The 21,244-nt window shown below is 39.6% G+C and overlaps 2 protein-coding genes across 4 annotated transcripts; one reads left to right on the forward strand and one right to left on the reverse strand.

Moving 5' to 3' along the window:
• Positions 1-279: 279 nt before the first annotated feature.
• On the forward strand, positions 280-7,659 carry LOC127002161 (iron-sulfur protein NUBPL-like). Of its 2 annotated transcripts, none has more exons than XM_050867821.1 (9): positions 280-588; positions 1,457-1,604; positions 2,288-2,410; positions 2,575-2,614; positions 2,872-3,056; positions 3,167-3,358; positions 4,434-4,531; positions 5,611-5,672; positions 5,891-7,659. In XM_050867821.1, exons 1-9 carry the CDS (start codon positions 475-477, stop codon positions 5,925-5,927), a joined length of 999 nt encoding a protein of 332 aa, XP_050723778.1. In that variant the 5' UTR covers positions 280-474; the 3' UTR covers positions 5,928-7,659. The 2 variants fall into 2 exon arrangements, with proteins under 2 accessions (XP_050723778.1, XP_050723779.1); XM_050867822.1 differs by having other exon boundaries at positions 281-588; positions 5,611-5,676.
• Positions 5,743-17,902, reverse strand: LOC127002162 (store-operated calcium entry regulator STIMATE-like). Of its 2 annotated transcripts, XM_050867824.1 has the most exons (8): positions 17,468-17,902; positions 15,320-15,423; positions 14,940-15,167; positions 13,882-14,026; positions 13,505-13,626; positions 12,643-12,839; positions 12,316-12,432; positions 5,743-12,059 (listed from the first exon to the last, which is right to left on the reverse strand). In XM_050867824.1, exons 3-8 carry the CDS (start codon positions 15,076-15,078, stop codon positions 11,925-11,927), a joined length of 855 nt encoding a protein of 284 aa, XP_050723781.1. In that variant the 5' UTR covers positions 15,079-15,167; positions 15,320-15,423; positions 17,468-17,902; the 3' UTR covers positions 5,743-11,924. The 2 variants fall into 2 exon arrangements, with proteins under 2 accessions (XP_050723781.1, XP_050723780.1); XM_050867823.1 differs by lacking the exon at positions 15,320-15,423 and having other exon boundaries at positions 17,468-17,901.
• Positions 17,903-21,244: the final 3,342 nt, after the last annotated feature.

Below are 21,244 nucleotides of genomic sequence, written 5' to 3' on the forward strand. Positions count from 1 at the left end.
AACTTCCAATACTCCTTAACATGGATAAAAATATATAGAAATAGATAACTACGGTACGAAATAGGTAGCGATGGTACTGTCTTCAAACCGGGACCACTGCCAGATTGTCATTTCCAACCCTCAAACTGTCTCCTCCACCTATTTAACTGATTTTATATGGAGTTATCGTTAAAATGGTTAGTTATTGGTGTTTCTTGGCAATATTTATGGGTCTAAACCGGTAAAAACGATGCTCTGAGTACGACAATCTGGCAACGTTACGGGACGGTTCCATTGTTTACATGGCGCCTCGTCCTCCTCCCGGGGAAATATTCTTAACGGCAGGAAACGAGGATAAAGAGACAATTAGAAGACACAAAGGAAGGAAGACCAAGGAGAAAGACCCAAGAAGTGATACAAGGCGTCTGAAGTGTGAAGAAGAAGCCAGGACATCATTATCACGCATAATATTGGCAAGACTTGTAAGCCTTGGTGATGGCGGCCTTCAGGTGCTTCTTCACGAGTGTATTACGAAGGGCTCCTCCTCCTCCTCGTCGTTTCCATCAACGGCTATCAACGCCAGGCTTCTCAACCCACGCAGATCCATTGGTGAGTACGTTTTAGCTTGTATGTTATTTATGCAGATCAGTTGGTGAGCATGTTTAGCTTGGTGTAATTATCTTTCAACTGTTCTTGTTTGGGGTGAGCGAGTCTTTGGGTCGTATTCATAAGCATCTCGGCTCACACACACGCATATTTGCCAAGGCTTTTGGAGGAGTTTGGGGCATATTTTATGGATGTTAGTTTTAGGATTCTGGTAGTCTGATCGTCTTTTTGGGATTATTCCATAAGTACACCCATCTTTGTGAAGGACACTTTTGTGTTATATGAAGTACTTTTTGCATGTACAACACACTGCCATGTTGCTTTGCCCAAGCAAATTACTCATTTTTTGAAATCTGAACCATTTCATAAGAAGCAATTTGTAACTATTTTACGGTGATAGGTTATCTTTTCACTGGTGACAGGTTAATATTAGTTAGGTTTAAATGGAGTTGTTAGTTTAAAACATGTGGAGTGTCAGTGCTCGGGTTCAGTAATGGGAATATCAGCCTCCCCCTAACAAGAGGGAACTATGCTTCCCCTTGTTAGGTGGTTTAATTAGTGAGCCTGTTCAGATCAGTAAAAGCCTTGCCGTCTACCTAAAGTATGAGCAGGATCACCTTTCCTTCATGGCCGCAGTGGGGGCTGGGGTGTCAAGTTAAGTGTCAAAGAAGTGGCCCCTGGTGACTATTTTCCTCAATTGTGGTTCAGTTGGTATGCAGTTCTGATTTCATACTGAAGGCCTAGGTTTGATTCCCAGCACTTGGTGTACATTTCGAGGTTCCTCAAATGTTTACCTGAGAATAATGTTCATTGGGAATGCTTCAATCCCATCATAGTCTCCTGAGTTTGACTATGCGTTCATTTTTTACAGGGGACAAGCGGTGCAAAGAAAAGACTGAGTGAACACCAGAAGGAGGTTATGAAAAGGGGGCTGCCCAAGCGCTCCAAGATTTCAAATGTTGATAATGTCATTGTTGTAGCCTCAGGGAAGGGAGGAGTTGGAAAATCAACCACTGCAGGTAAGGCTAATGAACATAGTGTTTCTTTTCTGAATTGGTAGATATTCATACCATCGGGTATCACTGTATGATTTACTCCAGTGAGTGTGTATACCTCCTGTCACACTCATAGTCTTTCTTCATTTTTCCCAGCATCTCAACTAGTTACTTTTCTCTATCCTCTACCAGGCCTTATTGTCTCAGCCCAACTCTTCTAAATGTTTCACTGTACACATCCCATCCTAGTTTCTCATTCACTACTGTAGTGTGCATTAATCTTGAAACTGTTCTTAAGGTATCCCAGAGCTAATAGTGAAACCCTCCTTGCCATCACCAAATTCAACAGCGCCTTCAACGGTTCTCATCCCATCTACTTACCTTATTTCTTCCTTCCTGTGACTTAAACTTTTGAAGAAGTGTCACCACACCTCATTCTGCACTCTGGAACTAAATAAAAACTCATATCTGCTCTATATTCTGGTCTTGTTGTTATTTTTGCCCCTGGACTACTTCCATATATGTACTATAGAAAACAATCTGTGCGTAACGTAATTTTGTGGCTGTAAATTTTGCGTCAAGCTATAAGGGAAAATTTGAGATGCCTTTGCTGTGGGGTGTTCCAGTGAGAGAACAGGGCATTGGGGATATAGATAGACAGAATATATCTTGAAGAAATGATTTTATTCTTTTTTGTTTCATTTCAGTAAACTTGGCTCTTGCCTTAGCTGAAGTTGACAACTGTGGGGTTGGTTTACTAGACATGGATGTCTTTGGTCCTTCAATCCCTCGCATGATGAACCTCAACGCCTCGCCTGAAGTCGATCGAAGTGAGGAGGAATGATTTGATCAGATCCAGTAAGGCAATATGAAATATACTTGACATATTTTTTTCTCATCAGATATTAATGATTTTGTAATATATCAGGACTTATTCATATCAGTAGTATGAGTATGCATTCATTCTTATTTTCAACATGTTCATTGTTTTCAGATCAAAAGCTGTTACCTCTTTCAAATTATGGGATACAATGGTAAGATTCTATTTTTTCTTGGATGTAACTTCACACGTGTTGGTTAGGGAATGGAAATTTTTGTCTTCACTCACATTTTTGAAACTGAAAATAAGCTTTCATACATGAGTAATGTAGGGAAGATCTTGTGTGATATATTCTGTAACTCATCATTTTGCAGATTGTATCCTAATAGAAGGTTGTGCAGCGTGTACCTTGGAAGTTCATCCCAATTAGAATTTATTCAAAGTCAAATGAATTTTTTTGGGATTCCACAGCATGTCAATGGGGTTCCTGGTGGAGGAGAAGGTGGCGGTGGTGTGGCGAGGACCAATGGTGATGTCTGCTGTCCAGAGACTCTTGCTGCACACGGCCTGGGACCCTCTCAAGTACTTGGTGCTAGATATGCCCCCAGGAACCGGTGACACCCAGTTATCCATTTCTCAGTTGGTTGAGGTTGCAGGTGAGAACATGAACTCTAGTATTTTTGCCTTTATAGAAAACAGGATTACAGAAGATTACGAGGACTTAAAATTTTTATTGGTAACATTAATGGTGTTCTGTATCTTTCAGGGGCCGTCATAGTTTCTACACCCCAAGACATTGCTCTTCTTGATGCTCGTCGAGGAGCAGAAATGTTCAGGAAAGTTAGCATACCAGTGTTGGGGCTGGTTGAGAATATGAGTGTCTTCTGCTGTCCCAACTGTGGTCATCAGGAACACATCTTTGGGGAGGAGGGAGTGCAGAAAATGGCTCAAGAATTAGGTAAGTTGGTGTGGTTAATAATTATCTCATTGCCTTCTACCATGATGTGTTTCCTCAGCCTAAACATAGCTTGTGAAATTCAGCTGCTCTTACCTTGTGTTCGTTGGCATTGTAACCTTTGCTGGGTGTGACCTGCTTGTCTCTGTGGTGAAATTGTATTGTCATTTCCTGCCTACTGCCATTCCTCTATCTTTGCCTTTCTTTCAATTAATTATGGCCTTAAACAAACAAATGGTGGACCTCATTTAATTATGGCCATAAGCAAGGAAATAAATGTTGGAAATTACAATAAATAGCCTTCTTTCATACTCCATGCATTGTAAAGCTTTCGTAGACTTTCTCATTTATGTTAATGTATGCCATGCCTTCTGAATGCACTATAGTGAAACCAAATTGTTGAGTCCGTTTTGGCGTTGGCTCCCGCAGGTTCATTTCTCCTCTCTGCTCTGCTACACAGTCCCAACACCCATTTTTTCCTCTCATATGTTACCTATAGCTTACATATGAGAGGAAGAGATAGGTGTTTGGACTGTGTGGCAGAGCAGAGGGGAGGAAAGAACCCGCGGGAGCCTACGCCAGACCAGCCTTGACATACATATTTGGAAGACTGTTAGAGAGGAACCATCCTTTTTTATTTTTTTACTTAATTTTTACTGTACTTCAGAGTTATTTGTTGCATGCTTTCACCAGATCCATAAGTATAGTAGATTCTTTCCATGCAAAGAACCAAAAACCATAATTTTATTTTACTCATTAAGTTTGCAATCACTACACTCGTTAAGTTTGCAATCATACCGTCACCGTGTTTGTGTAATTTGGAAGAGTAATGCAGCACATCTGTAGAATCTTTATATTTTTGGAATTAATATTTACTTACTCAGTCATTGAAGATTTTCTCAAGATGATTTGCTTTGATTTAATTAGAAAGCACATTGCATCTTTGGAATTCTATCTCATAGTTTTGTTTAATAAGTTACCAGCAGTTAATCTTTTGTCTAAGTATATCAATGATGAACTTTAAGCATTTGTTGGCTGTCTGTGGATTTCTAGTTGTTATATATTTCTTTTTTTTTAGACGTTGACATTCTTGGTGAGGTTCCACTAAATTCCTCCATCAGGCAAGGTGCTGACTGTGGAAAACCTGTCGTGGTTTCACAGCGCAATAGTCCACAGGTAAGTTTTGCATGGGTATATATATAATATATATATAATATATATATATATATATATATATATATATATATTATATATATATTATATATATATTATATATACAGTCGTCCCTCAAATAGTACAGGGGTTAGGGACCCAGGACCCCGTACTATTTGAAAATCCGTATAAAATTAGTGCCCCCCCTAGAAACACTCCTGGGCTGCATTTGAGAGAGGGAATCGGGACTCTCGGAACATCACGAGTGCTCTCGGAACATCACGAGTGCTCTCAAACGCGTGACACGGCAGCACGAGTTGCCAACTCGGCACATCTGCTGGCTCCCGGCTTTGAGAGGTGGAGAGCCTTCGTGCTGTGATGACGTCATCACCAAATATGGCGGCCCAAACAGACGCATATAAGTGTTTCTATTGCATTTCACCTCTGAGTGCCACCATAACCACTGCAGATTCCTTTTCATCTTCTGTTGTAAGGAGTTCGTCGGCCAGGACAGCTAGTAATGCATGTTAAACGTCGCCAGGAAGATCAGCGTACGCCATTTTGCTGCGAGTGAGACGCCGTTACCATAGCAACGATGAGGCTCAGTAAAAGGACGGCCTTTTTCTCCACTCTTGCAGCACTCTTGGAGCACTGGCAGTTACTGCGGCAAGAATTTCTTTTACACCATGACAGATACAGCGAACACTGCTCTCATTCACGTGGTATGCTCTCCCTACTGCAGCGAACCGCTCCTAAATCTGAATTCCTCTGCAAGGTGAACACCTTTCTCAAATGCTTTGGGGTGCTTTCAGCAGGTGTTTTGGTGGAACAGTGTTGCCACTTGTGCCAGGGCTACTTGGTGCGACGAGCGGGAAATTTAAAAATCCTATAAAAAAGTTCCATGACAATCCGTATAAAACTGAAACCGTACTATTTGAGGGACTGTATATATATAGATATATATATATAGATATATATATATAGATATATATATATATATATATATATATATATATATATATATATATATATATAAACAATGATTAGCCTCTCAAGACTGAGCTGCCACATCAAACTCTTTAATGTTACTTCCCTCTTTTCAGGCTGCAAGTTACATTGAGATAGCAGTTAAAGTTTCTAGAAACATTGCAAATATGGGAGCAAAGTAGGTAAATATACATTATTATTATTATTATTATTACTATTAAGGAAATGTTTGTAAATAAGTTGTTACCTAATTTTAAACAGTGAACATTTTTATTTGTTGTAAAGATGTTCAGCAACTGAAATAAATAGTTTCCTTTAGATTGTAATATGACTTAATCCTGTGGAGATTGTTTTGATTTGTACAGATTCTTTCACTCCAAAATTTTCTACTTACAGCTTGAAACTGAAGTCTAATCGGCTTGTTAAAAGCTAGTTGATAATTGAAAGTTGGCTCCAGTCAGCCTGTCTATCACACACCCTAGAAACTGGCCTCAGCACAGAACACAGCCAACTTCTTTTAGCTTACCTAGGTCATGCAATACTGATGGTTTCTCCATCAATGGACAGTAGAATGTAAGTGGATTAGGACTATGCTGAAAAAGTTTAAAATGACAAAATATGAATTAGATGAATGTAAAGAAAGGATAGAGTTATCAATGTTTATACTGACTTCTATTTCATGCTGATTTTTAGGGGGGGTTACCAAGCTACTCTATTACAACATGACAAAGTTATAGGCAAGATGATTTCATCAGCTATTAGTGGCAAAAATGGAGGGATGTATATAAGCAACTTTTTATACTGTATACAAAGTTTTATGTGACTGACAGTAGCTCTGCATTGTGGACACACACGCAGAAGCTTGATATTTCCATGAATAATGTCAGCATGGAATTAAATATATTTACATTCCCAACTTTGATTTATACTCTATCTCGTTGTTTTTTGTCGATGTATACTTTTCTCAACCTAGTCCTAATCCACTCTCAAATATACAGTTATATACTACTGTCAAATGCTGAAAACATGAAGTCAGTATTATGTAATAAGTGAGTTACAGAGATGGAAAACTTGTTGTCTGGGGAAGACAGTTTCTAGCTTGTGCAGGATAGAGGCTGACAAGCTTTTAAAAGCATTAGAGACTTCAATTACAGCGAGATAGTATGTATATCATTATCACTTAAATAAAACCAGCCAAAATATATTTTGAACAGGATACAAATTTGACTTTTACATACCATGGCAGTCACTATAAATAAAATTTGGACCCACTAATGGGTTGGAGCAGACAACCATAGCTCAAGAAAGCCTCCTGGCTCTATGGGCTGCAGAGAGGGAAAAACGACAAGGCCAGAGTGAGAACAGGTACACAGTGACAGTGTTGAGGAGAGTCAAGGAGACCTGACTACATGAATTCATATAAAAAGGTGCAAATCTGGTTCTGGGTTGGATGTTTCTCCGAGTATGAACAAGTATTTTTGTTTTCCACAGTGATATTGGATATTACTTTACAGGTTCACAAGTGTCTATTATTCATGGATAAGTGAATCTGTACATACAGAATGGACTTTTAAAAAAATTCTCTGTGCATATCTATTGACTCTGTGAACATTCTAGTTCCCTGAAATAGCCCTGACTACTACAAGACATGCAGTTTAGAGATAAGATGTCAAAGTAGAAACACCAAAGTGGTATACACAATGTGATACATGTTATACTTTGCACAACAAATATGTAAATGCCAAGACATTGTAGTATCTTTTCTATACTGATATTATAAAACACATTTGGTCCCAAGCCCCTCAAATCCAGAATGTCCTACTCAACCGCTGCTTGAAAATTTATAAAAACTGGTCATGCTTTGGTTAAGACTTGTTAGCACACCTTCCCTGAATACAATGTGGTACATCACCTTACTACTCCTCCAGTCCTTAGACTTTCCATACAAAATAGTAAAAGTATGATTCACAAATATAATCTTTTGAGTGCACAGAGCATCAGGAAAAGCAAGCAGACCTCACTCAGGGGCTGGCATTCCCAAGCTAATGCTGGCAGGCTATTCTGCATTTGAAAGCACCAGAATAAATTTAGTTTTAAATTTTATCTATTTAAGGAATTCATTAATGATGAAATGTAAATACTTAACAAATAAAAAATAAATCCTCTTTCAGATCTTTTTTTCCTTTTCTCCAAATATACATGTCTATGCTCTGAAAGAGTAGCTGCAATGCTCACCAGAGGAGGAAGGCTGGGAAACCCTTACACTGCAGATGGGGAATTGATGTTGTAATTGCAGAAGCTATGACTGCACAGCACTAAATGAAGGTCTTCAAAATATAGAATAAACCGGTGTCTCCATTTTGTTGGTGCACATTTTTCCAGGGAACAGCATGAGTGGGCCAACCGCCTGTACTCTGATATTCTTGTATCTGCTAACTTTAAAATTTTGAATCCATACAAGCCACATTTCGGTATTAAACAAATTATTTTTTTCTAAATTCAGAAACTATCTTTAGTACCTATATTAAAAATATAGTGTTCCAATTGAAATTCTATATACATACACTGAACTAAAATGTTAATATCACAAAACTCAATTTGCTCAGTTATACACGAAAAATTACAATGTAATTTTGTCCATTGCCACAGACAGCACATTACAGATAGATGGATAGTTTTACCTCACTGTATACTAAACTAAACAGGAATGCACACATCAGTATCGGCGGCAACATTCAGTGATTAATAGTGTCCTATAAAAGGGACGCTATCATCTAATGGGAAGTGGAACTCAATGAAAATTTTTCAAAACACTCATCCTGAGCACTCACTGGCTATGTTTTGTTGCACCACTTTGAGGGTGGTGATGAACGGCTAACACACTGAACACAGCAACTGCTCCCACACCCCAATTACTCTAGAACCCTTGGCTGGGCATCTAACCAATGTACCAGTCAGTAAGGAAACATCTAATACTACTCCCTCATATAAGATTAAAATCACTCTGTGGCTTCTATGCAAACGTCTGTTCTTGCAATACGCAGGAAAGTATTTACAGAGTAAATGATAAATAATGATAGTCGTAATAATACTTAAGCCTTAGGTAACAGTGACTATATGATGCAGAATTGCTGAGTACATAAGATTACAAATATGCTAGAGCATGCTAGAGGCAGGAGAGCTGCACTCAGGTGTGTGCAGAAGGTCACTGTGAACAGTCCATGCCATGACAGGATGCATGGACTTTGCCATGATGCCCTCGCCTAGTGACTCGGTACCTCATACAGGAGGCAGGTTAATCAACGTTACTGTAAAACTTCTGAGAACGCAAGTTTGGTGCCGAGGTTAAATAATATCCATAAGGTAATTAGAACCTTTCAGAACTGCACAAAGCCAATGATATGAAGGCACAGTATGGCCGGACATGCCAGAGGTTACTACTAGTCACTCTGGCATGCAGATGGACTGTACTTTTACAAACTACTAATTCTTTTTATTGCCCATCTACGAATAAAGCAATGAGATTACCAATCAACCCTGAAGGGCCACAGCTAGACAGGCACATGTGACTATGAAGTAATAACTTAGTAGAGTAGGTAAATAATATCTTAATGGACGTGTTATTCGCAGTATGAATCACTTTGTTCTGCCTTTCAGCTACTTGAAGTTAGTGCTTCCCAAATCTCATAAGTTTGTGATAGTCTTGGTCGCTCTTTTCTTAATTCACTATTTTCACCTTGTATCATTACACATTAGTTTCACATCTGCTAATGAACCAAAAGACGGACAAAATACTCGATTAATGAGGTACATTTAGCATGTGGAAATCTGAATTAAGAAAGTGGCAGCAGAGATGAAATTGGAAAGGAAAGGACAACTGCATTGAAGTAGCTTGAACATGCAATATAAGCCCCCAGTCTTCACTTCAGGAAACTCTTGATAAATGATCTACACTGATTTGTACAAAAATTGGGCGCAGTGATGAAAATGGTATCAGTGACTGCAAAAAAAGCCATGACAACACTTACCATTAATTCTAGTGATGACTCTGAGAGCCACAATGTGAGTAATTTAGGGACTGGGCTGGCATGGCACTCAGGACAGCAGGTAGTCCAATACCTTCCCCCAAATGAGTGGCTGAGGCCAGGGTTCACTTGTTTTGGGTGAATTTACACCTGGTGCTGCTATACAGATAAAATAAAATATGACAACCACACAATGTAATTCAACAATACTATTAAGCATAGATGTTGCATTTAAAAGGCAAAGTTGGGGACACATGCTGCAGGAGCACACAAAGGCTTCAGTGTATTCTGACATTAATCCGCCACTGGCCAAGGCACTCCCCAGCATGTGCCCACAATGGTCAAAGTAACGTGACAAAAAACACAAAGGTAGAGTTCATAGCATAGGTATAGCTACAGGTCTAAAGATTAGGATACAAGCAAAGACTAAATAAGTAAGAATAGCACATAATACATGAAATATTTGGGAAGTGAAAAAGGAAAACTGAACAAACTTAAAATCACAAATATCAAAAAAGAGAAAGATCTATTCAAAATGTTTCAGTGGTGCACCAAGTCACAGAAATGGCCTGAAGCACTGCAGGACTCAATCATCAATCCTGCAGTTGTGTGGCCTCGTAATTACCACAAAAATTTATATTGGCCCTGCAGTCTGCTTCTATACATTTATTTCTTACCCACTATTTAGTGCCCTTAAAGTTATTGAAACTAATGTTATGCTGCTAACTGATCATCCTGAAACTTTCTTCCCAGTGCCATAGCATGCAGAGGCACTCACGGTGGCAGGCAGCAGGGTGGTGATAGGGAGGATGCATGGGAGGATGTGTCACAGCTTCCAGAGTGATTGAAAATTTTACATTTGTCAATCTGAGAAAAATTTCAACATGGTGCTGCTTAATATAACAAGAAATCTAAACACTGTACCCAACAACTAAAATTTTGCAATGGTATTAAGTCCTCAGCTGTTGAGATCTATGAATAATTAGATAGTCACGGCCTACTTATGAATGCTTAGGAAGTCTGGACACCATGGTGCTGGAATAGAGCAAGTAATTTTAGTTGATTTTTTTTTGTAAGTTTCATGGTACTGAGTGAGATCAAGTCCGTTTACTGCTAATATGACTGTTGTGAAGGATACTACTCTCATTCTCTAATACAAAAAACATTGCATCTTTTTACCCGGAATGAAATTATCACTGCAATTCTGGCTTTTCTTCATTCACCTTCCCTAAACACATATGTAATGGTTTACCAGGGCTGCCAAAACAATTACTCAACATAATGACTCAGATCCATCGTATACATACCACTAACTTAATAAATAAAACATGAGATTTTTGTCATCAGAACACAAAGTTGTCAATTTTTCTGGCTTGATGAAATATAATAAATAGATATTTCATTGATATAAAAGTTAAAACATAGTTTGTTTCCTAAAATTTCTCCATCATGCTGACTTCTTAAAATAAGACATTGCAATAAGACATCTGATTTCTTCAGTTACAATCTAAAGCAGATGATTTGAACACCTCTGCTGATGTATGTCAATAAATGACTCTTGCAGACTCCTTATGTTCTTATAAATTTCATCCTACAAACAATCTGGACAGCCGTTGATCATATTTCTCACTTATGACACTCCCTACTGAGAGAAGCAGGAGGGAGATTTATACAATAACATCATGGTGTTTTTGTTCTGGATTGGGCAACATGTGTGTCAACATATGATGTGGCCCACACTGTAAAATAGTGCCAAGTCTGAAAAATGATAAAATAAAGAAAGATCTTGAGGAGGGTAAATTGTGGGGAATATTGCTGCCCTAACATTGTCTTAAAATTTCATTAATGATTTGCCATTTGAGGCTGGCAGGAAAGGCAACAAGATTATTCATACTGAGTTCACTGAAGTCTGGAACATTATATCACTATAACCATAGAATAGCTATTAAAACTATATAAAAAGGGTAAAATGCAATTCTAGGCATGTGTGTGTGTGTGTGTGTGTGTGTGTCACAATGCCCTTGCACATTGCGGAAAGATGCACACATTCAGTGTGTGCGTGTGTATTATATATATAAATATATATATAGTTTAGAGTATAATGACAGATGGAACATTGATGCCCTTAGCATATAATCATAAAGATGAATAATGCCTATTAAACTTGATCGTTTGAGACTAGTTACAGGGACAGAGCCTCACTACTCTCTCTCTCAGCAATTACTAACCTATGCTACCAACATTCCATTAAATAATATCACACTATGATAACTTACAAATGAGCAATCAAATGCACAGCAAGAAGAGTTGAGGAACCTCCAGTCAGATTTTGGGTTTGCATCACACACAACTACACCCCTAAAAATATTCCTATTCTGTAGTAACTGTTACCGAGCCGCCTGGGTTCAGGTGTTGAGGTGGCCAATGCGCCTCTCCTGCAGGTTTTCGTTCCTTCCGAGCAGCTCGTCATCGTTGGACGAGGACGAGAGCAACACGTCAGATTCATCTTCGTGGTGAGAGTTCGGCCGCTTGTAGTGCACCTGGGCATGGGAGAAAATTTATAAGTAACATCTATCTTAAAAATACACAAGAAAAAGGTGTAAAAAACATGATATTGAAACTCTCCTTAAAAAACAATCATAAGTGACCACTTTTGACTTACCACTTCAATGTCAAGTTCTTTTGTATTATCAGACATGTTTCATAAAGTTTTGAGCTTATATGCAAAAAAATAAGTGGCCAGAAAATACAGATCAATAATTCTAAGGAACACTGTGTAAAAGTTCACCTACTGACCTTTGAATAGACCCTTGACACACCAGAGGAGCTGCTTTCGTGACCGCTACCGTCACCTCTCGTTATCTTCTTTACGCTAACCATCAAAAAGTTATCCGTTACCCAGAAAATGAGAGCCTGAAAAGAAACTCCATAAAATGAGTTTACATCCAACTCGTGCAGCTAAAAAAGAAAAATAAATAAATAAATAAAATAAAAAAATAAAAAATAAAAAATCTCAGGATAATTGTCAAGATTACAAAATGTTTCTTATGGGGCCACAGAGAATTTAGAATATGAACTACCACTTACATTAGCAGAGGAGTCAAAACATGGACTACTACTTACATTAACAAAGAATGGTATGACTAGAACCACGACGACGACCCGAGCTTGAGGGCTGGTGATGGGGGCCAGGATGAGGTCCCTGACGCTGGCCCAAAACTGCAGCGCCAGCAACCCTGTAATGATTATCTTCTCCACCACCATGATGCCCACGTACAGGCCACATTGGTGGGCCCATGCCCGTGCCGACGGTGGCCGACCTAGAAAGATTTTCACAAGTTATTTCACTGAAGCACCTCCCATTAGTGTGGCTATGCATGCTCTACCTATTTCACCAATCTTCTGAGCTCCCTTTTACTGAAGCTAAACTGTACAAGCTCTGTGGAAACCAAATTCAATGAAAGTGAAATCAAATTATATTCTACTAAAGAAAGAAATCTGAAACAGAAGGTTGGATGAAGATAAAGAACCTCTTACTCACTCACACTGGCATCAAAATTATATGGGTAGATACACACACACACACAAACATGGGGGTAATGTTGGGGGATAATCCCATATCTGACAACATATTCCCATACCCCTCGGAGGTTCTCTGTCCCTTCCCTCAGCTAGCAGTCCCCTCCCCCTGACCTATAATGGTTGGGATGGGGACTACAGCTCTCCTCATAACATCCTACTTCTGCTAAAAACAAAATTCAGGGCAGGGTCTTGGGTCAGGGCTCTGGTAACAATCCAGCCTGGTTCTGCTGGGTGGCCTGACCACTCAGTGCGTTTTCTCAATGCATTTCCGCTGGGAGAATGTGCTGCCCATGACTGGCGTAGGGCAAAGCCTCTGGGACTCCTGCATCCCCACAGTGAGAGGGTTCCCTAGCGTCTTTTTTTGTTTTGGTATTAGCTACAAACAGGTTCAGTGAGTGCTCACCATATTCTCCAAAGATTATGGTTGGCAAGCCCTGCTTCTGGCCTATGTAAATGCTGAGACGAATCCCTGCCCAGATGATGGCCAGGCCGAGGGTGGAGTCCAGAAGGAAGCTGATGATGTACCTTGAGAAAAAATACCATCATTATCATCATCATCAATTACCCAAGTTCATGTAAACAGGATGGGAAGCCAAAATGGCCTTGAATAAAAACATCTTAAAAAACATAGTGGTGAGAAAGAGTGAGGAGTAACAGTGAATACTTAAAGGCCCTAAACATGCCGGGCAAAAGTCTAAAAAGTATATGAGCAAGCATAATCTATAACCAGATGATCCTTATCTTCCTTTAAACTGATTGGTCTTAGGATAAATTTCTCACCAAGTGCAGGGGTCTCCTTTGAATGCTTCAGAGAGGAAGACATTACAGAAGTGGACGATCATGGCTCCCAAGCCTTGCTTAGAGGTGTCATAAAACCAAACAAGCCATGATCTTCGATGTTTCTTAGGTTCACAGAATCTTTTCACTAAGACAAAAAGAATCGCATTAGTAGCCATTCTAGCAATTCATAGCAATCAACATTGCATTATTGTACTGTAGATTGGCATGAATGGTGAATTAAGCAGAAATGTGTTCTCAGGACAAATTACAAAAAAGGAAGAATTCTACTGACGGGAGACTTAACATACAGAAAGCTAAGGGGTATGATGACTGATGAAATATCAAAAGTTAGCTGTGAAAGGCTATGAACCAGTGAAGCTCTGTGTAGGCTTTGGGCTTCATGTATACATAACAGAAAATGGTGGAGTCAGCTTTGGCCTGTGTACAGACAGACAAATGTTTACAGTGCTGTCTCCGAGTCACACAACTTTCCAGTGCTTCACTTCGTCAACGCAACAACTATTAATGGGCTGCATGCAGGTGGCCTCTAGCTCCTCTATGACAGTCTAACAAAACATTTAAATATGAGGTCCTGTGTCCACCACTCCCATGTGCTGACCTCTATGTCTTGCCTTCCCACCTACAGAGGTCAGACACAGTATTCAGTATTTCCTATTCCTCCCTTGCAAGTGGATTTCCCCCCCTTCTGCTTGCCTGATGTATAAATTATGTTAGGGAGTAGAGGCATTTGATTGATTTGGATATCCAATCATAAGAAAATAAGGAGTCTGCATGAGGTGGGCAGCTGGGTGCCTGTACTTAGTGATGCAAGAATGGCTAGGCAATGGTGGAAAAACTTCAACCCCAAACAACATGCCAAAGCTTTCCTTACTAAGTATTTGCTATTCAAAAAAGCAAAAATCTTATTATACAAGATTACTGTGCAAATGAAGTTTTAAGAAATCAAATCAGTGTTCTAATATATATTATTTCATGCATTATTAAAAACATAAAACAATTAAATTTAAGTAATTCAAGGGCCTTGCCTCAATACTTACATATCAACAGTCCAAATGCTAAGGAGGCCAGTAGAGCTTGCACAAACCAGCCATAGCTGTCTGTGAGGGCATCCTTCCCACACACACTTGCATCAACAGTAGAGTTGATCAAAGGAACTGGTTGACTATTACTTGACATTGTATAAGTTATTGCTTATAGTTAATAAAATAGTTTCTTTCTTTGGTTTATAATGTTGAGCTTGAGAACATCAGTAGCATGACATCCATCTGAGAAGAAAAAAGAATTTATTTAAGCCTCATAAAACTGGCAATTAAAATATATAAGGCAAATATTTAGCAGACCTGAGCAGTCTATTTCTGTGTAAGAGATTAATTTTTGGGTAAAGAATGCTGCTGTTTCACCTGGAGGTAGTTATTACCAGAAAACAGCTACGGCAGTGCTATAGTGAAGCCAGATTGGTGAGTCTGTTTTGACGTCTCTCGTGGGTCTTTTCCTCTCCTCTGCTCTGCCACAGAGTCCCAACTAGGGTTGTAAAGTTCCCAGGAATTTTGAACTGGGAAACTTTCCACGGGAATTTTGGGAATTTTCAGGAACTTTGAGAATTGAGAAAAATTTACAAGTTTGCATATAGCACTTTTGGACTTTTTTTTCTTTGAGGCTGAGGTTATTGTGGCCTCTTTAGACTTCAGTTTTAGGGGGTTGTTAGTGAATGTCCCTTAGCACGGTGGTGGTGCAGGCAGGATTGTTTAAGTGACCCATATTGAGGCTCATGCTGCCCTCCAGTTATGCTAACTTAACAAAACCCCTAACAGTTACTATAGGTCATGACTCAGAAAATTCATATATGCTTCCTTACTAATGAGACTTTCTAAACAACAAAGTGAGGTCATTCGTTATTGATTTATACCAAACAGGGAGTTCCACCCCCCTTGATCCTAGTGTTTCCATATTCTGTTGTAAAAGGCATTTGGCATATTATGGTTAGCTATTCTTCATTTGCAGAAAAAATCAAAACACTCAAATGAAATAAAACACTTAACTGGAAGAAAAAGATAAATAAAACTAAACACAGGAGGAAGTGGAAAACAAAACAAAGGAGACATATACCTGTAAGAGGACCCCAGAGTATGATTTCCCCGTCTGGCTCACGGCGTGGCCACCATTGGTAATTGTGGAGATTGACTCCATGCCTCCAAAATACGATATTACGCCTCCATATTATAGTTAAGGGACAAAATACATGTCCCTCAACCATAATATGAAGGCGCAAGTACTTAAAAGAAAAAGGCCTAATCCCCTTCCCCTAACAATCTTGGGGGACCCACGGGAAATCGTTTTTTGGGGGTGGGGGAGCATATTTAAAGTACTCCAACTGAACTTAACATAAGTAACCTCTAACGGGGGGGCTTTGCCCCCCTCGACGCCCCCACATGTATGATGCACCGGTAAAACTTTGCTTTTTGTTTTGTTTATAAATGACCAACCTGATTGTGTGAAAAATTGTAGTGAAAGATATTTGTATGCTGATGACACCAAGATTTTTAAGACTATCAATGATGTGGATGACTGAGAAGGCTCCAAGACAAACTGAAAGGAGTTCAGAAATGGACTGAAGAGTGGCAACTTTATTTTCATCCAGAAAAATGCAAACAAATGAGGATTGTGAGAACTAATGTAGAGGACCAAGTGTACACCATGAACAACATACGTATTAACTAAGACTGAAAAAGAGAAAGATACAGGTGTGGTAATTGACAATAAGTTAAGTTTTTCTGATCATCTGGCAGAAAAGATTAATAAGGCAAATAGAATAGTGGGCATTATAAGAAGAACATTTGTTTATCTGGATCTGGATATGTTTAAGGCCTTGTATACAGCCCTTGTCAGACCACATCTTGAATTTGACAACCAGATATGGTGTCCATACTTGGTCAAAGATATTGACATAATAGAAAATGTTCAAAGACGAGCCACCAAGCAAGTGCCGGAAATGAAGGATTTGACCTATGAGGAACGACTGAGGAAACTGGATTTACCCACTCTGGCATATCGAAGATCTCGAGGGGACATGATAGAAACATTTAAAATTTCATGTGGAAAGTATGACGAAGATTGTACGGAAGGACTGTTTGCGATGCGAGAGTGGCACAAGAGGAAATTCTAGAAAGATACTCAAGAACCGTGCAAGACTAAACATCAGAAAATATGTGTTCCCCAACAGAGTTGTAAACAGCTGGAATAGTATGCCAGAGAGTGTGATTAGTTCAGGAACAGTGGAGACATTTGAGAGAAAATTAGGTAAGCTTTGGAAAAATCAAGAACAAATTTAATTATAAAGCTCAACTAGTGTCCACCACCACACACGACCACAACATAGAATTAGTTATGGCCAACAAACTGGAGTCAAAGGCGTAAGCACCTTCCAGCACTTCATCTGTGAGTATCCGTGAGTATGTGAGACCTTGGAAACATTACTAGTCTGGTGGGGGCAATATTGGTGTGAAGCTCAAATTTACTCCTCCACTACCGAGAAGGTCCAGGCACGTGAGAGAATGATTAGTGTTACCTTCCTCCTGAACACACGTGATGCTTAATAGGAGCCACGGCGCCTGTGTGTAGGTGTGAGGAGCCCAGCACGGCCCTGCCAGCACCTACACTCTTGCCTCGAGGCCGCGGAGCACACTGGACCATGGACCGCCAGCACCAGGGGGAGGCAGCAGCTGTGGCGGGTCCCCGTGGTCCACAATGCCCTGGGAGGAGGTGTGCACGGCGCCTGTCACTCTGCGGGACACATAACACAAGGAAGGGCACGGACAGCCTCGGCACGGCGGGCACCACAAGGCAGCTGCTTTCTTCTGTCACTTGTCCCGACCCTTGGCTGGCGGCTGGCTTCGCTCCTCTATTCACGCTCTACTAACTTCTACCAACACCGAGCTTGCTATATACTTACTAACTACTGGCTAACTAACGCTCTACTAACGTCTACCAACACCGAGCTTGCTATACCTACTAACTACTGGCTAACTAACGCTCTACTAACTTCTACCAACACCGAGCTTGCTATACTTACTAACTACTGGCTAACTAACGCTCTACTAACTTCTACCAACACCGAGCTTGCTATACTTACTAACTACTGGCTAACTAACGCTCTACTAACCTCTACCAACACCGAGCTTGCTATACTTACTAACTACTGGCTAACTAACGCTCTACTAACGTCTACCAACACCGAGCTTGCTATACTTACTAACTACTGGCTACCTAACGCTCTTCTAACTTCTACCAACACCGAGCTTGCTATACTTACTAACTACTGGCTAACTAACGCTCTACTAACTTCTACCAACACCGAGCTTGCTATACTTACTAACTACTGGCTAACTAACGCTCTACTAACTTCTACCAACACCGAGCTTGCTATACTTACTAACTACTGGCTAACTAACTTAATTAAGGCTCTACTAACTAAATTAAGGCTATACTAACTGAATTAAGGCTCTACTAACCTCTACCAACACCGAGCTTGCTATACTTACTAACTACTGGCTAACTAACTAAATTAAGGCTCTACTAACCTCTACCAACACCGAGCTTGCTATACTTACTAACTACTGGCTAACTAACTAAATGAAGGCTCTACTAACCTCTACCAACACCGAGCTTACTACACTTACTAACTACTGGCTAACTAACGCTCTATACTAACCTCTACCAGCATCGAACTTCCTATTCCTACTAACTACTGGATTACTAACTAACTAACGTTCTACTAACTACCAACTAACGCACGTAAAAGGAGATATTTTTATTTATTTTTACTAACCCCTACTGACACGGAACTCCCCTTGTAATACCTATAATTATAGTCCTACGTACTGTAAAAGGAGATATTTTCATTTACTAGCCTCGACACATAACTCCCTTTGCTATATATTGGAAAAGAGGATATTTTCATCTATCCTAATATAAAAATAGGTAAGGTCGTGTACGTCGATAAAATGTAGGTATAAGTTTATGTTCAATGCATGCAGGCGTCGGGGCAAGGTTATAAAATCGCAGAAAATAAATTTGACTTACGTAAAACAAGATATCTCCATTTATAATATCAAAAATAGGTCTTGTGTGGCGATAAAATGTATAATAAGTTCCTTCTCCTATTCCTCTCTTTAATAATTACCTCCTTCCTTCCATCCTTTCCTCTCTATCATTCTCACCATCTATTTCCTCCTTCCCTTTCTTTCCTCTTTTTCCTCCCCCCTTTTCCATCTGTCTGTCTGGGTAACTCTTCCTCCTCCTCCCTCCCCTTAAATATTAGAGTGTCCCAGTTCTGTACAGATTCAGGAACCAGCATTAAATTATGAACGTCACTGATCAACTCATCTGGATGTTTAATAATAATAAGACAGAAGAGATGACAGGAAAGTGTAAATTAAGATGTCAAGTGCAACAATAAACTATCAATCAATCAAGTGTACTGGATGTCATAGTGTACGGAAATATAGTGTAATTTAATGTATACGTAAGGTAATGTTAAGACACAATATACAGCAGGGTTGGGGTGAAGTCAACAGAGGTACCTTCATCCTTTTGAGGCTATATATGTATACTGTTATATGTATGTGTATATCTCAATAAATGTCAACAAAAAACTATTAATCAATCAATCAATCAAATCAATCCCCTTAAATAGGCAAGGTGTGCAGGCATTCGGACGAGGTGTATTTACGTGCCGCTCGCTCGGAATGAGGAAATGAGGGTCGTTCAGCATCCCTACTAATATCAATACCCTCGTTAGATTAGATAAGAAGCTATTGCCCCCTTTTCAAAGAGCGATATACTAGTGAAAGGGGCGTATTAGCGTCTTACATAGTTTAAGTTCTGATGCGGAAGTAGTACGGAAGGATGTTGGGACCTTGGCAAATGACCTTTCTTCCTTCTTACTAATATCAATAAACTCGTTAGATTAGAGAAGAAGCTATTGCCCCCTTTTCAAAGAGCGATATACTAGTGAAAGGGGCGTATTAGCGTCTTACATAGTTTAAGTCCTGATACGGAAGTAGTAGGATTACGAAAGGATATTGGGACCTTGGCAAATGACCTTTCTTCCTTCTTACTAATATCAATAAACTCGTTAGATTAGAGAAGAAGCTATTGCCCCCTTTTCAAAGAGCGATATACTAGTGAAAGGGGCGTATTAGCGTCCTACATAGTTTAAGTTCTGATGCGGAAGTAGTAGGATTACGGAAGGATATTGGGACCTTGGCAAATGACCTTTCTCCCTTCATAGTTCACCACTCTTACTAATTTCAATACCCTCGTTAATTAGATTAGAGAAGAAGTTATTGCCCCCTTTCCAAAGAGCGATGATATAGTGAAAGGGGCGTTTTAGCGTTTTACATATGTTCAGTTCAAGGTAGTACGGAAGGATATAGTGGGACCTTGGCAAATGACCTTCTTCCTTCACAGTTTAGCACTCTTACTAATATCAATACCCTCGTTCGATAAGATGAGAAGCTATTGCCCCTTTTCCAGATAGCGATGATATAGTGAAAGCGTCATTTTAGCGTTTTACATATTCGCTATAGTCGTGTTTAGTTCAATTACGGAAGGATATTGGGACCTTGGCAAATGACCTTTCTTCCTTCATAGTTAGATTAGAGAAGCTATTACCCCTTTCCTAAGAGCGATAAACGAGTGAAAGGTTCATTTTACATCAATATATTTATGCATCCTGGCCGAGGTGTGCAACGGAAGTACGGAAGGGATATAGGAAGAGCCTTGGCATGTGACCTTTCTTCCTTCCTTTCTCTTTCGTCTGGACTTATAGTTTAACACCCTTACTAATATCACTTAATTTTTAGAGAAGCCATTTCCCCCTTTCAGAAGAGTGATAAGCTAGTGAAAGGACGCTATTTATGCATCCTGGGTTAAGTTTGCAACGGAAGTACCTTGGCAAATGACCTTTCTTCCTGCCTTCCTTTCTCGTGTGGACATAGTTTAACACCCTTACTAATATCAATACCCTCGTTAAATTAGAGAAGCCATTTCCCCCATATCAAGGAGCGATAAACTAGTGAAAGTTCCATTTTACATCAACGATATACTTATGCCATATTCTGAAACGTATCGGGCTCGCATTACGAATTTTCCAAGGCCACAGAGAAGATTAATACCGGGTTTCCATGGGTGACTCTCGTTCAAGATGCAGCAGGATTAAACTATCACTAGGATCACAATGAAGCCTCTCGTAGAAGTTAATGGGATTTGCATTGACTATCTTGTGACCCTAGTGATAGTTTTACCCGACTTCCGCACCTTAAACGAGAAAATCATCTATGAA

This window comes from Eriocheir sinensis, chromosome 22 (assembly GCF_024679095.1).
Source record: "Eriocheir sinensis breed Jianghai 21 chromosome 22, ASM2467909v1, whole genome shotgun sequence".
NCBI lineage: Eukaryota > Metazoa > Arthropoda > Malacostraca > Decapoda > Varunidae > Eriocheir > Eriocheir sinensis.